We start from the raw sequence: 15,103 nt of genomic DNA, 5'->3' as shown, positions 1-15,103 counted from the left end.
TGTCTTAAACAGGTCTCTTCCCTTGGTTTTCAGAGAGATGCTGGAAGTTCTCCCCAGATGGTATTTTGTGCTTTAGTTCTAATTTCCTGCTAGGCAAAATGGTTGGGCTGTAAGAAGCAGAATAGTATTAGTGCTTCCTTCTCTTAAAAAAAAGACAAGCTAACTGTTTTATAGTAGATAAATGAAATTAATTCCTTTGAGAATTCTTGACTGTTCCCTGCTTTCCCCACCCCAGGCTCGGGAATTACAAGGCAGAGTGCTGAAACGGGCTCAAGTAGAGCAGGTGGATGCAGTTCCTGCACAGAAACAGTTAGCGGCTGAGATTTGTGCTGAGATTGCAAAACATTCAACAGCCCAGCGCAACTATGAAAAAGCAATTAAATTTTACAAAGAAGCCCTTGTTCACTGTGAAACCAATAACAAGGTCAGTTCTCCCTCTGACTATTTTGCATTGTTTTTCAGTTTTTAGTTGTAGCAAAACATTTTCCAGTTATCCACAGAATAGAATAATTTGTAATTATTTCTGTTTCATGATACACATAGAACCTTGAACTTTCTCCCCATCATTGCTTATCATGATAGAATAGTTGCATGCACTGCTGACTTTTGTCTGTTGCAAGAAGTCATGACTCAAGTGGTGTCCGCTTGCACTCACAGTAAGCCTGTCTTCAGGTACCAGTAATGATGGAGATTGAAACAACCTTTCTTGGTGCTTGTCCTCTGGAATGAACTCCCAGTGATTTTGATCAGTACAGACAATTTCTGTCTTTTCTGTGTCTGCTTTTATCTGGACTTGGTAGCATTCTTATTTTAGTCACAAAATGTTGCTGATCTTTATTAGGGTTATAATAAATAACCCTAATTTATTGCAGGGTTATTGTACTGCATCTCTCTTCTCTACACAGTCTCTTTCCCACAGGTTGATGAATACAGGTAAATTCAGATTTATTTTTACCCTCCTCTTCCTTCTTATAATTTTGTAACCCTGGACTTTGGAGATAAGAGAGGGAGAGAAGCAAAAGTCTAAGAAATTTGTAACTATAATGAGCACGAAGATTAAGTGTTATCTTTAGTGAGGTTTTTTCTAGATTAAAAATCAATAAATACAATTTTTGTTCATTTGCCATGATATCACATCATATCATAATGATGTTATATCCTTAGGCGTATGCGAAAACTTCTTATTTTGATGCTTGTTATTGAACAGCTGTCACATGCACGAACTGCTAAATGCATCACTTAGTTTTAATATTTGAACTCGTGTGTTGTGGTTCCAACAATCCACGTCCTTCCTAAAGCTACGGCTTCAGTGTATTTGAGACAGGCTTTTCTCAAGACATCTTATAAGAATGATGTGGAGAAGAAAATAAATTGGGAAGGGAATAAAACCATCCTTAAAATGGTGATTTCCCCATTAAGAGCAAGGAGACTCCCTGTCGCGGTACAGGTACAGCTGTGGCTTTTTATCAGTATCAAAGCCTTACTTTGTCTTTCATACCAATACTGAAATACCAGCATGGCGTTTCCCTTCAGTTCTTGCTAAAATCCTACTTCTAAGAGATTCCCATTGTTACAAGATGTAGACATTTGTACTAAATATCTGTGAGATATTACTGAAGATTTTTTGCTTTAATCCTGTTTTGCTAGCAACACAGAATATAGTGACATCTTAGAAAATCTGAGTTTCTCATTGATAACTCTCTGCCTACTTGCTGAGTAACAAAGGCAAAATATTTTGTTTCCCAAAACTAGTATAAAGGAGTTACCTCAATGTATTTTTATAGTTTCAGTAGATTTGAACTTGTTTTCTTTTCTTCATTTTTAAAAGCATTGCTAGTACAAAATTAGAATTGAATTCTTTTAGATGACAAAATATCATTTTGAGCTGTTGAAAGTCCATCTGTCTCCTGGCACCTTCAGAGTTTACTTTCCTTAAATTATATGTGGAAATAATGGAAATTCCTTTTAAGCTATCTGTACCTTGTTTAGTTAGAAAAAAATCTCCTGTATTTTAGCCAAGTGGATTGAAATACTGCATTTATTCAGGTAAATGTGAAGAGATTGCAGTCCATGTCATAGGGGAGTTGTGTTGTTTTGTTTTACACTGTGAAATCTGGTAGGTAGTACCCTCCCTTTGTTTCCTTGCTCAGGTAAGAGGCAATGCAGTTTCCTGAAGGAGACTTGAAGGATATTGTAGATTGCAGCATGCACATAATTTCACAGTATTGTTTGTAGTGGAGTTGAAAATTTAGAGACCACTTCCACTCACTAGATAGTACTAGTGTAGAACTCCAGTTTATTTTTTGCTTTCTGCAGGAAGTATTCCTTGACTCCAAGACTGCCTTTTGGTATTCCTCTGAGTTGTGCACATAAGAGCAGCAGGTTAAAGAAAGCTTTCATAGTTAAAGTTCTGACATGCATTCATTCTCTGTATCATTTCAGCGCTTACCCACCTGCCTTCCTGTTTCAGAATTACATGGTATATGTTTGAGTATGAACAGAACAGGAAGTAGGAAGAAAACAGTTTAAAAACTGTGCTAGGAGCCTGCATGTTCTGAACAGGATGTTCAAAACACTGTTCTGATTCAGAAGTGCCTTTCACAAGTGTAACTAGTGAAAGAATTGTGGTGCAATTATAAATATCTCCCTTTTGGAAACAAAATCAAAACAGCATTTAAATTTAAGTAGGAATGACTTAGAGTTTATCTACTGCTAATTTTGCTTTGTGAACAGTTTACCTTCTGTTTGCTTCAATAGAAACTTTCATAGTGTTTATAAAGTTTTCTGTGACATTTTATTCAGAATAGTCCCATCATAGACTATCCTGAATAAAATGCCACAGAGAACTTTATAAACACTATGACATTTTCTTGCAATAACTGTGTTTATAAAGTTTTCTGTGACATTTTATTCAGAATAGTCTATGATGGGACTTCAGCTTTAAGAATGTGTGCTGGTGTACGTTTCAGTTTGTCAATATTTACTCTGTGGTGGCTTCTCAGCAGTGGATTCACACGGAGTCTTGATATGGTAGGTTGGAAATGCAAATAAGAAAATAGTTTCTTCTGAAACTGACTTGTACTCCAAAATTAGTTGGTGAATGTTAATGAGGTATTTGTTTTTTTCAATATGTTTAAAACTACTTTCACTTACATTTTTCCAAGAACATTATTCATACTAAAATACTGGTGTTTTCAGAGCAATACTGTCTGAGCAGCCCTGTTTTCAATGTACCTTTAGAATATCCCTCAGAAGAAGAAAAGTTTTGTTTCTTTTAAAAGGTGAGGGAATGAAAATGGATTACATTAATTGACTGAGAGCCCACAGGAAACAACAGAAAAGGCTCTCTATTTAGTGGAGATACAGTTTTTCCCTGGAGCCCTGTAATATCAGGTTGATACTCAGAACTGAACCAACTTTTTCATCTTTGAATTACATGCAGTTAAATATTTTAATGTACAGGCAATGTTGGAACTTGCACGTTTATATCTTGCACAAGATGATACTGATGCCTGTCAACATCAGTGTTCCTTACTGCTGAAGAATGACCAAGATAATGAAGCAGCAACAATGGTATGTGCTGTTATACTAATCCTGCATCAATGCTTCTTGATGTTTGTGTGTCTGCAATATGATATATTCATAAAGCACTACTTTTCAAAGAGCCTACAGCTTTGTGATTTCAAGAAAAAAGTGAAAAATCCATGGTGACAAAATGTTTTTCTGTTTATGCCAGCTGATGTTTCAACATGAAGTTTCTAGCAGTCATAGTCATTGTTCTACCTCAATATAAAATGAGTCTTTAGCAGTAAAGGAAAACGTAGTTGTAGTAAGATTGGATAAAGTATGGCTCAATGCATGTTCTATTGATAATTGGCTAATACTCAAGGAAGAAGCTATAGAAGCTATTTTTCCAGCACAGTAATATGAAAACAAATATTTTTTTTTAAGTGCTAGAATAAAAGAACTATTTATTTAAAGTAATTTTACAGCCTCGTTCAACTTTAGTTACTCATATTCCTACTTAACAAGTTTTAATCATAGCTGCAGGTTCTTGTCCAGGACATGTATACTTCTTGGCCTAAAAGAGAGATCAATAGACTGAGCAACTCTCTAGTAACACACTAGGAGCCAAGTTATTTTAAGATGAGAATAATTTGTTTTCTCATAACAATCTAACATCTGAAATTTGTTCTAGTATGGTGCATGAACAGAAGTAATAGCACTCTTGAAATATGTTATTAAATCTACTCTATATTAGCCAACTATCAGTGGAGAGAAACTGAAATTAAAGAGCTCATTTTACCTTCCCTGCTGAAGTGAGCTATCATCTTTCTTTTTCCCTAACTGTAAACTAACTTTGCTTTCCATGTGCATAATCTGCAGTTACTAGAAATAAAATAAGAAGTAAAACTATGCAATGGTAAAAAAAAATTTGAAAGATATGGCAGACTACTTAATTAACTTTTAGTTTTCATCTTATATGAAAAGGTGTTCATGTACTTGTTCATTATTACCTGTGTATGTTGTATATTGTGTTTGTTTTCCAGAGAGTAATAAAAAGTCCAAGTGATTTTGCTTCTTGTGCAGCTCCTGCAGCACTTTAAAGCTATAGTTTTAGCTCTCCACATAACCACAGTTCATTAGTGGTTTCTCCCAAATTTACCCTAAACCAAGACAATTATTTATAACTTTTCTTTAACAGTTTCACAATTTATAATGTCTTGTTTTGTTTTCTCTAAATTGTTCAATGCTGTAGATGATGGCTGATCTCATGTTCAGGAAGCAAGATTATGAACAAGCTGTTTTTCATTTCCAGCAGCTCCTGGAACGCAAACCAGGTGAATGTTTAGCAGTGATACTTTTAATTTGTTTTGATATATACTTCTAATGAAAGAGATTAATAAATAGCTAAATAAAAACTCTTTGTTTGATTAAAAAGAAATGTTTTATTTATAGTGTAATGGATACTAAAGCCAAAGACCATTACCATATATAAAAACATAAAAATGTTTTAAGGGAATATGATAAAAATATTTCTTGTAGATACAGTAATGTACTTTGCTGCAGTGTAATGTGCATAGTTTACCTTAAGCCAAATACAAATAGGGTGTTATTTACTTGTTCACTGTAAAGTACTTTCTTTTGTACTGAAAGTGTCAAGTGCATGAGCACAAAGGTAATATTTTATTTGAAGACTAATAAAGGAAACTTGTCTTGGACAGCAGTGAGTTTTTTTTAGCAATTTTCAAATTGGGACCAGAGGGAAAGCTACTAAAATCTATTAAAATTTTACTATAATGAATGTAAAGCTTTCTAGTGGGCTTTGAAAGGAGTCACGAGAATGCAGCATATGGTTTTGAGTGCTTTTGAAAGTGAGATACAATTATACTTCTATAAAAACCTGTATAAAGATATTGCAAGTATCACTTGACATCTTCGTTCTTGTATCTGAGGTTACTGTGTAATGTGCCTTATGTATTAAATTTTTATATGTGAAAAAATTAAGACAGGCTCATTATTTCTTATCTTATTCATGTAGCAAATAAATAGAATTACAGTCTGCTAATTATTTGTATATTTAGATAACTATGCCACCCTTTCTCGATTAATTGATCTGTTAAGAAGAGCCGGGAAATTAGAAGAAGTCCCAAGATTTCTTTTAATGGCTGAAAAACATTCTTCCCGAACAAAGCTTGAACCAGGATTTCACTACTGCAAAGGACTGTATCTTTGGTACTTGCAATTATTATTAAGATAAGATCTATTTGACTATGAAGTATAGATTTAAATTAATTTTCTTGTCATCCATTATCATTTAAAGGTGCTATGTTGATTTAATTAAGGTGTCAGGCTTTAAGGACATTCTCAGTTTCTCTGAATATCTCAGTATGTTCTTCCAGGTTCAATAATGCAATTCTGTTTATCTTCACATTTTATAACTTGTCAGACCATTTTTAGTTTGCGAAAACAAGATCCTTGCAATAGTATGCGTGCTGTCCAAACCTTGCAATATCAGTATGTGCAAATGGGTCATCTGTTTTTAAATACTTGGGTTTACTGGGATTTGGGTGGAATTTGGAGAAGACAGTTTTACTTGCCCAGCTTTAAATATTTTAATTATCCGTGTAGGTACACAGGTGAACCGAACGATGCACTGCGGCATTTTAATAAAGCTCGAAAGGACAGTGACTGGGGACAGAATGCAGTCTACAACATGATTGAAATTTGTTTGAACCCAGATAATGAGACTGTGGGTGGAGAAGTCTTTGAAAATCTTGATACTGACGTAGGGTAGGTGAATTAAATAAATATTGCTTGGGTTAATCTGTCATCTTCTTCTGCTGCCCCTTGACTATGTGCGCTAATTTAAAGTGCTAGAACTTTGAGATCATCTAGTGCTTTGAGAATTCTGTGTTATTGTGAGAGACCATTCTATACTGTAATAAGTGAGTCTCAAGCAGAAAATGTAGTAGATTTTCTCTGGAATGCTGGTCACTTGCAGTGTTACAATCAGCTTGTTGGATTAGAATTGCTGTTGTTGAGGAGGATCAACGTAGAATGCCTGTATACCAGAGCCATTTTTCTACAAAATGGCATATCTTTAGCACAGAAACATTTCTAACTTGTAATTAGTTTGTTGTGTATTAAAAAAATAAGCTTCTATGAACTTTTTTTTTCTGATAATAGTAATTCAACAGAGAAGCAGGAGTCTGTGCAGTTGGCTGTAAGAACAGCAGGAAACCTGCTGAAGGAGCTCAAGCCTCAAACCATTCAGGGTCACATTCAGCTGCGAATCATGGAGAATTATTGTCTCATGGCAACCAAACAAAAATCACGTGTTGAACAAGCACTGAGCACTTTCACAGAAATAGTTGAGGCTGAGGTTAGTAACCTGTCTCATTTCCTCACTCTTCCCTTTCTTACTTACTACATTTTTTTAAACTAGCCTCACGGTTTACATACAACAACAGTGGCACGTGTTGGTGCTATTTGCTCTAAGGATTATTCTCCTATCAAAGAAGATTTATATAAAATTTGAAAAAGGCATTTGTTTTTTTTTTTTTTCAATGCACTATGACAAATGTATTTACAGCACAACCTTAGAAAGAGATGTAAAGGCAGAATACCAACAGTGAGTCAGAAGCACTGAGAAGGAGAAGCAAGCATTTCAGTTAGCTCCTGATACAACTACTCTCTGCATGTAGGAGTTGCAGTTGCAAGATGTGACCCCCATTCTCATCCTTTACTAATGAAGTCAAAAATTGCACTTATGCCAGGAGTTCTTACTGCTTGCTTTTGAGGCTCTTGCCTAGAATGATGGCTTTTAAGAATCCTATTTTTTTTATAAAGCTTGGATGCACACAGTTTAGACATTAAAGTTTTAGGAGCTGTACACCTAATAAGAGGAATCAGAGTCCCTTTCGCTAATATTTGACAGGCAGTTCTGCAAGTGAAAAATACCATTTTTATTGTAACTTCCAATTGACTCCAGATTTTATCTGAAGTGCTTATTTGTATGTAAAAAGTATAGCTCTTAGTGGTATCTGATTTTATTTCTTGTGAGATGAAATACCTGTGGATTTTTTTAGCATTTCTTGTGCCTGGTGGTTATCATGATTACAGAAATAATTGTAGCACTAGGTGCAAAACATGTCTGTAAGATTAGGCACTTTATCTTTATTTCCTGAGATTTAGCTTTCAGTTTAGTTTTTAGATACCTGATGAAAGTCTTACTTAAAAAAAAATTAAAATTAAAAAAAGCATCAAGCAGTTGCTGTATGTTCTACTGCAGAAGGATCATATACCAGCACTTTTGGGAATGGCCACGGCCTACATGATCTTGAAACAGACTCCACGAGCCAGAAATCAGTTAAAACGGATTGCAAAAATGAGCTGGAATCCCATTGATGCAGAGGAGTTTGAAAAGAGTTGGCTTCTGCTTGCAGATATATATATTCAATCTGCCAAATACGATACGGCAGGTGAACTTCTAAAACGGTGCCTTTGTCATAACAGGGTAAGTCAGTGCACATTGAAAGTAACCTTAGAACCTTTCTATTTTAATTCATCAAAATATTTACTTTTCCTCTGAAAAAAAATTTTGAAATATATTTATTTGTTCATTTGCCTGGTATTTCACTTATTAAGGAAAAGTGGACCGAAACAGGACAGGAAACCAGCAACTTCACACTGGAGGGTGGTAAACAAACCTGTGACTGCTGCTTAGTCATTTTTGTTCATGTTCTATAGCAACTTCCACAAATTTCAGCTGAGGGGGCTCTAAAAGCTTGGATTGTTTATGAATGTCAGAGATGCATTTCACAGTCTCACAAAACTGATGAAGAAAGACGTGGCTGTGTAAATTTTGGAGACTTGCTCCATTTACTGACATACTATCTTCATATCTTATGTTTCTAAACATTTATGTTCATAAGCCTGCTACAGTGCAGGATTATTTTTTTTAACGCTGGTATTAATCTTTTTCCGTGGCAATACTGTCTGGTAGATTATCAAGGGACAAGGTCTCATGTGTTGTTTACCTCAGGGTTCCTGGGTCGGCAAACTGCACAATACCCTGCTTTGACTATGGGAATAAGCATAGATCTTAGCTTCTGCTTATTTTTCATTTTGATCAGCAAAAAGGTGATCATGTTTTTATATCTTGACTTCCCTTCATGTGAGGCAGTCCAGTAGGCTGGTGTTCCATACACACTGTGCTGCAGGTTCAGGGTACTGTTATAGAGCACAGATTTGGTTTAGAAAAGGACACAATGCTTATTATACTTTTTTTATTAATTCAATAGTATAGAAGGTAAGGTTCATTATTCGATCACATTTTAGCAGCTTCTGAGAGATGTTTTTTGAACACGATTTCTGAACAGAAAATTGAGAGACAGCTACCACAGTTCTTGGTATAGTGCTATTATGTACTTCTGCAGAAAGGCCTCTTTAAAATAGGGTGTGTTCCATTTCAAAATCCTTACAGCTGAAGGATAAACACGAGTCATCTACCAAAACAAGGCTTATCTTGAAATAGATGGTCTGTTGAGGAGGTGTGTCCCATGAATGCTGCTTTGTTGTAAAAATTACCAAGTGTAAAACATAGCCTACCAAGTAATTTATTTTCTTCTAAAAAGTTTGAGACCCATGAGTGACTCAGATAAACAGGCTCTGCTTTTAGCAAGGAGGATGGCAGATTAGAAGTGTGTATATCTGGCTCCCTGCAAAGCAGCACAGGAAATAGAGGGACTTCTCTCCAACTTGCATGCAAAGCTGGTAAGCAGGAATTGTGCTATACAAAGAGATGCTGAGTGGTTTACATCTTAACATATCTTGTCAATCCACGAGACAATATTTTATGTGGTAATCTCCAATTTGGAAGACTTGATTGGATTGAGAAAACGTGTCTGTGATTCGTTAGTTCTTCTGTTAGTTTAACAGAATTGAATGACATACATATACAATTTAAGTAAGTATGTTGAGTGAAAATTTCATAAAAGCCTAGTGTAATTTAATAAGGATTTTTTTGATTTTGGAAGATTTGGGATTGGTTAGCAAAATGCCAGGGAGTAGACTGTTTCTATGAAATTGAGGCTTCTTACTGATTGCTCCTCTTGATTTTGAACTTTTTGGTTTGTTTATTATAAATGAGAGGGGAAGTATATTTTTATTCTCAACTTTCAAGCATTCCCATACCGATCCCACTATGCTGTGATTTGAAAGCTTTTATCAGTAGATTTTGAAAGCCTAACTGGAAGTAGTAAATTTCAAGATGGAAGGTAATTTATATATCAATATTGTTTTGCGTTGTCTTTGTAAAAAAGTTGCATATGTTTTTCTCTTGAAAATGCTATACTATTTGCAGCGTGATAACATAAACTGTTCATGGTAAGGTTATGCAGTAGTTAGGTTTTTTATAAATTGTTTTCCTGAATTATGAACTAAATGTAAGATTTCTGCAGGAATTACTGTATCTTTTATATGAAGTTTTATGATGGAGTTAGATCGATTTATATGTGTGTATCATATAAGCAAAGCTAGTATTTTCAACTAATGCTGTATAGTTTTTTGGAACCTACTTTTCAGATGCTTGTGACTTACTCCTTGGATTCATAAGAAATTTAATACTTAATGGTTGATTTTTCTTTTTAGGTTACTTTTGACTCTCTTTAAGCTTTAATTGGAAAATTATAACGTTAAACCATTTCCAAAACAAAGCTATGAACATACTTTCTTAAGAAAAAAATCCAAACAATGTTGGTGGAAGGTACAACACTAGACTTGAAATGCAGCTGTGTGGGGTTGTTATTAACTGAGAGAGATACCTATTTTTATAGAGTCGTTGCAGTGGTCTCTGTGATGAACTCTGTACTTGATCTGGAGTAGAGCATAATTCTGTATAACTCATTTATAACGCAGATACTTTAAATCAAGACTATTGTATCATCAAAGTTAGAACAAGTGTTACTTTTATTTTCCAGTTGTATGGATTTGGAGTGTTTTAGCAGTTAATTTGTCAGTATTACTATATGCAAGCTTACTTAAATGAAATTTTGAATGAATATTTATATTTTGCAGTCATGCTGCAAGGCTTATGAATACATGGGATACATAATGGAAAAGGAACAGGCATATAAGGATGCAGCAATAAATTATGAGATGGCCTGGAAATATGGAAACCAGACGAATCCAACAGTAGGCACGTATATATAACCTATAAAGTACGATTTTGGGCACTGTGGTATGAATGAAACAACTACCTTTTACTGGAAAGGCTGCTTTTAATTTTCCACAGAAATAAAGTATCACTGGTTTTCCTCACATAAAACCACAAATGTTTAAAGGTGTACTGAGCATGGAAAGCCCTCATGGCAAGAGGTAGCGGCTTTATGATACTTCAGAAGTTTTTACTTACTGTTTTAGTACAAGGTTAGATCTGGAACAGTTGCAATTGACTGTTTATGAACAACTTTCTCTATGTGTACCACTTTAATAATGTATTTATAGTAATCTACTGTATTTAGATTTTTGTTTACTGTTTGTAGTAGAGAGTCTTTTATAATTCTATATATATACATGTATATGATGTTGGCAGGTCACTGATTTGTTGATTTCATTTTTGATTCAAATTATCTATATGGATCAGGTTTTATGTACATGAATGAGGATTTTAAAAAAATTATTTTAAGTGTGTTTAAATATATCTATTTTAAAAAGGATGACAAACTGAAAACTTGAGGCACTAGTCAAGTTTCAGTTTGGATAATGAATTGAAATGTGCACTAAATTGTCGCGTATTAAGACAGTTTCAATGTAGGAAACCCTTTGTGAAAAGGATACGTAGGATTAAATGCCATTTTCTTACTTAACACCTAGAATCTGTCCTTAGGTCTCAAGACCAGTGGTTGAGACAAATTCCCTTCCAGGTTCTGGGATATGTTTATTGGAAATACATACAACTTCTAGTCTTTCATCTGTGCTCACTCTTTGTGCCCTGTGGTTTTTTTTAGTGTTAGGATGAGACAGTCTTTGGCATCAGCTGAAAAAACAGTAGTTTTAAAAAAATATTTTAACTGTTATGTGCATGGACTGCCAAACATTTTGTTACTTTACCTGTAACTGCAGTGGTTTGCTTCATGGTTTTATCTAATACGATCTGTAGATTAAAATAGTGACTAAATGTTTGTGGGTTAGCTCCTGCTTTTATAACATAGTTTTGAAAATGCACATACATGGATGGATTACCAAAACTGAATGTGTTGTGAGTCATATGTACTGTGAGTCAAAAAATTAGGAGGGTTAAATCAGAGGAAGGCTTATATCAAAACAGAAATAAAAATAACGGATAGAAATCTGACTATAGGTTAAATGGAAAAACCTTTATGTATCTGAGTTCGGGTGCAGTAATTTTTACTAGATGTTCCTTCTCTTGTAGACCGAGCCATGGTGTTGTTGCTAAAATATTGCAGTTGTTAATCAAATGAAATATATTAGAAAGAAGTTTCAGTAGTAAAGAGTTGTGATTTCTTGAGTTTGTATAAAACATAGATCAAGGCTTTTCATTTTTTCATTTTGAAACCCTCTCGAGAGTGGTAATTCAACAAATTACAAAACCCTTTGATATCTAGATGGGAGAGTTCCTTAGTGAAATTAAACTGTGAAATAATCCTGCATACAAAAGAGAGTATGATATTGAAGGTACTTTGTGCATTTGTTTCTAGTTTTGCATTACATCATTGTGAGGATTGTCATGCATTAGAACAAAAATGGTTAAAGCAGCAAATTTCCATCTGGGAAGTAAAGCCGTACGAACTGGTATCAGATCCTGTATTTGCCAGTGAGGACAAGTTTAAAAATGAAAGATATAAAATTTCAAATTTTGAAAATTGCATGCTTATAAAGTTTTTTTTTCTCAGGCCTAGTCTCAGACCAGGCTGATATACTTGAGCTTTACCTCTTAGGTTGCAAGTATCAGCCTGGCGTGTTGCTATGCAACTTAGCTATTCCATGTGACTTTTTATATCAGTGGTCTGCTGACACTGGTACTGAATAGCATTTTAATTCCCTAATTCGTTGTCCCTTTTTTTTCCACTTTTTTCCTTTAATAATGGAATTACCTTTACAGAGAGACAGTGTATTGCAGGCCACAGTGAGAAACTCTATGGGATACCATGGTAATTGAAAGAACACTGCCATTATGTATTCTCTCTAGTAGCACATGCTCCCCAGAATAATGTCTCCTTTTGATTCAGACGTAGCTATCAGTGTGTAAAGGACTTTTATTTACTACTTGAAGTGACTTCCAGTAGAAATTTTGATCATTACCAGGCTTATATGAGACAACAGTAGAAAAAAAACCCAACTTTAGAAACACATGATGACTGAAAATAAATTCAAATGTGATATTTTTATTATTCAGTACAGAAACTAAAATTGTTGCTTTTCCTCTCCCCCCTCTCCCCTTACCCCTTTAATTACAGGCTACAGGCTGGCTTTCAATTACCTGAAAGGGAAGAGATATGTTGATGCAATTGATGTTTGCCATAAGGTAGAACTTGCCTATATATTTAATACTCTGTCTCCTGTAGCAACGTTCTTTACATAATGACCCTTCTTTTTGGTTGAGTTTACATTTCTTAAAATACATACCTTAATGCTGGAAAAGTGCCCTAAAAAGTTAAATATCCTCTTCATAATTGCTCTGTCTTGAGCTCCATGGAAGCAGATAAATGAAAGTGACTGGCTATCATATGTGAAGGGATATTCAAATGGCACTGCCTTCTTTTGGCCATGCCATTGCAACTTGGTGAATCCATACAGAATATAGATGAAAAAATTTATGAAATCAAATACTAGTATCAGAAAACACTGTTAGAAAGTAACTTGAGGTATTAACTTTTTATGGTCCAAACATAAGCAGAGCGAATGCAGAGTAAGAGGAAGGGCTACTATTAAAGAAGTAGAGGGAATATTATTAATTAATAATTATTCATATTAATAATAAAATAAATTAAATCTGCTCTATTTGGGAGAAATAAAGATAATTAGGAAGGGCAAAATGAGTGGAAGGGGTAAGAGAGAAGAGGGAATTGAAGGGGAGAAGATGAAGTAGGCAGAATATGCTAATAAAGAGCCAAGGGAATGAAAACATAAAGGCAGTTCATCATTGCAGAGAACGTGTGCTTAAAACCTCAGAAATGTCTCCAAAGGTGCCTTCATGCATTTCAAGCCACCCAGAGGCTTTAGCCTTTGACCCCCATGTCTTCTGCACCAAGCTGAAAGGACAGTGGAAATGAAGCAAATTCTCTTTGATAGAGGTGGTTTTGACTTGCCTGTGTGGTGGTCTCTATCCACAATTAATTAAGTAAAAAAAAATTAAATATTTGTGCGCTCTTAAAACAAACTTGTTGCTATTTTAGTTTTAAAATATGTCAGCTCAGTGATGAGGGGGATTACCAACTCAGAACTTCTGGATTGTATTGTCTTTTAACAGGTCCTTAAAATACACCCAAACTATCCGAAGATCAGGAAGGAGATACTGGACAAGGCCCGTGCATCTCTAAGAAACTAAGAATTTGGTTTTTGTATGACTCATGGAGTTAACCAGACTTTGGAAACTATGAATGGAATACTGCAGTGACAGAGACCACGTCAGAAAAAAAATACTGTGGATATGATGAATATAACTATATCAGAGATCTGGATTATTTTTATGAAAAATCTGCAACCCTGAAAGATACTATATTTTTTCTTATTCAGGATAGAATACCGCTCCCACATGTGTTATGTAAAGTGTTATCGGCATTATAAAAACGTTTTAAACATATAACTCAGTATTTTGTTATGTTTATTTGAAACAACACTAAAACAACAACCTCTCTCATCTACTGGAGGTGCATTGTTAAAGGTGTTGGATTTTAGTTCATGTAAACCATTATTTCATAATTACAGTGTAATCTTTATTAGTACAGGTGTATTTTGAAATTATGAGGGGGTTTTATTTCTACATATATTAAAGATGTGCTTTATTTTTAAAAAACAGCTATGTGCATTGTTCTCAATTAAATTTATATTTTTAAAAGAAAATATAACAGTTAAAATTTAGATCCTATGTAAATACTGAGTAAAGACTTTCATAGATCCTGCAGCTCTTACATAGAATTTACTTTCTGCTCATGCTATTATCCACCTGTCAGATTACCATGAAGAGAACTGTTCTTAATTTGTAGTGGATAGTCTTTGAACACTGTATGTGTAAACAATATAGTCATATGCAGAAATTGGTACTCATTTTGTTTGATCTCTATAAAACATCTTTTTAGGGAAAGAATTAATACAGGGGTTATGATCTTGTCTCACATACAGAATACACCTGTGAATCTTTAGGGGAGCAGTAGCGTGTCATGAATGAGTGAAAGCAAGAAGAAAGATCTTTTTCTTTTCGTTGATGGAGAATTTTTGAAAAAACCCTGTTGCACTGCTGTATTTGGTTTTCAAGCAGCACTTGATGTGGTATGTGTCTTAGACATACCACATCAAGTAATGTTTTAAGAAAAGTAATGTTTTGGCATGAAAAGGGAATTTTTAATTGTAGTGATGA

At 34.6% G+C, this 15,103-nt stretch overlaps 1 protein-coding gene across 1 annotated transcript in view; it reads left to right on the top strand.

Moving 5' to 3' along the window:
* Positions 1-14,544, top strand: part of TTC21B (tetratricopeptide repeat domain 21B) — a 33,740-nt gene extending 19,196 nt beyond the window's left edge. The window contains exons 19-28 of the mRNA XM_014307200.2: positions 236-424; positions 3,463-3,573; positions 4,760-4,841; positions 5,586-5,736; positions 6,133-6,294; positions 6,691-6,886; positions 7,796-8,020; positions 10,582-10,702; positions 12,984-13,051; positions 13,997-14,544. Of these exons, the coding sequence (XP_014162675.1) occupies positions 236-424; positions 3,463-3,573; positions 4,760-4,841; positions 5,586-5,736; positions 6,133-6,294; positions 6,691-6,886; positions 7,796-8,020; positions 10,582-10,702; positions 12,984-13,051; positions 13,997-14,074 (1,383 nt within the window). The 3' untranslated portion in view covers positions 14,075-14,544. The remainder of the gene's footprint in view (positions 1-235; positions 425-3,462; positions 3,574-4,759; positions 4,842-5,585; positions 5,737-6,132; positions 6,295-6,690; positions 6,887-7,795; positions 8,021-10,581; positions 10,703-12,983; positions 13,052-13,996) is intronic.
* The last annotated feature ends 559 nt before the right edge of the window (positions 14,545-15,103 follow it).

This window comes from Geospiza fortis, unplaced genomic scaffold (assembly GCF_000277835.1).
Source record: "Geospiza fortis unplaced genomic scaffold, GeoFor_1.0 scaffold112, whole genome shotgun sequence".
In the NCBI taxonomy this organism is placed as follows: domain Eukaryota; kingdom Metazoa; phylum Chordata; class Aves; order Passeriformes; family Thraupidae; genus Geospiza; species Geospiza fortis.
Note: the sequence above shows the minus strand (reverse complement) of the source record. Positions and strands in the feature narration are given on the sequence as shown.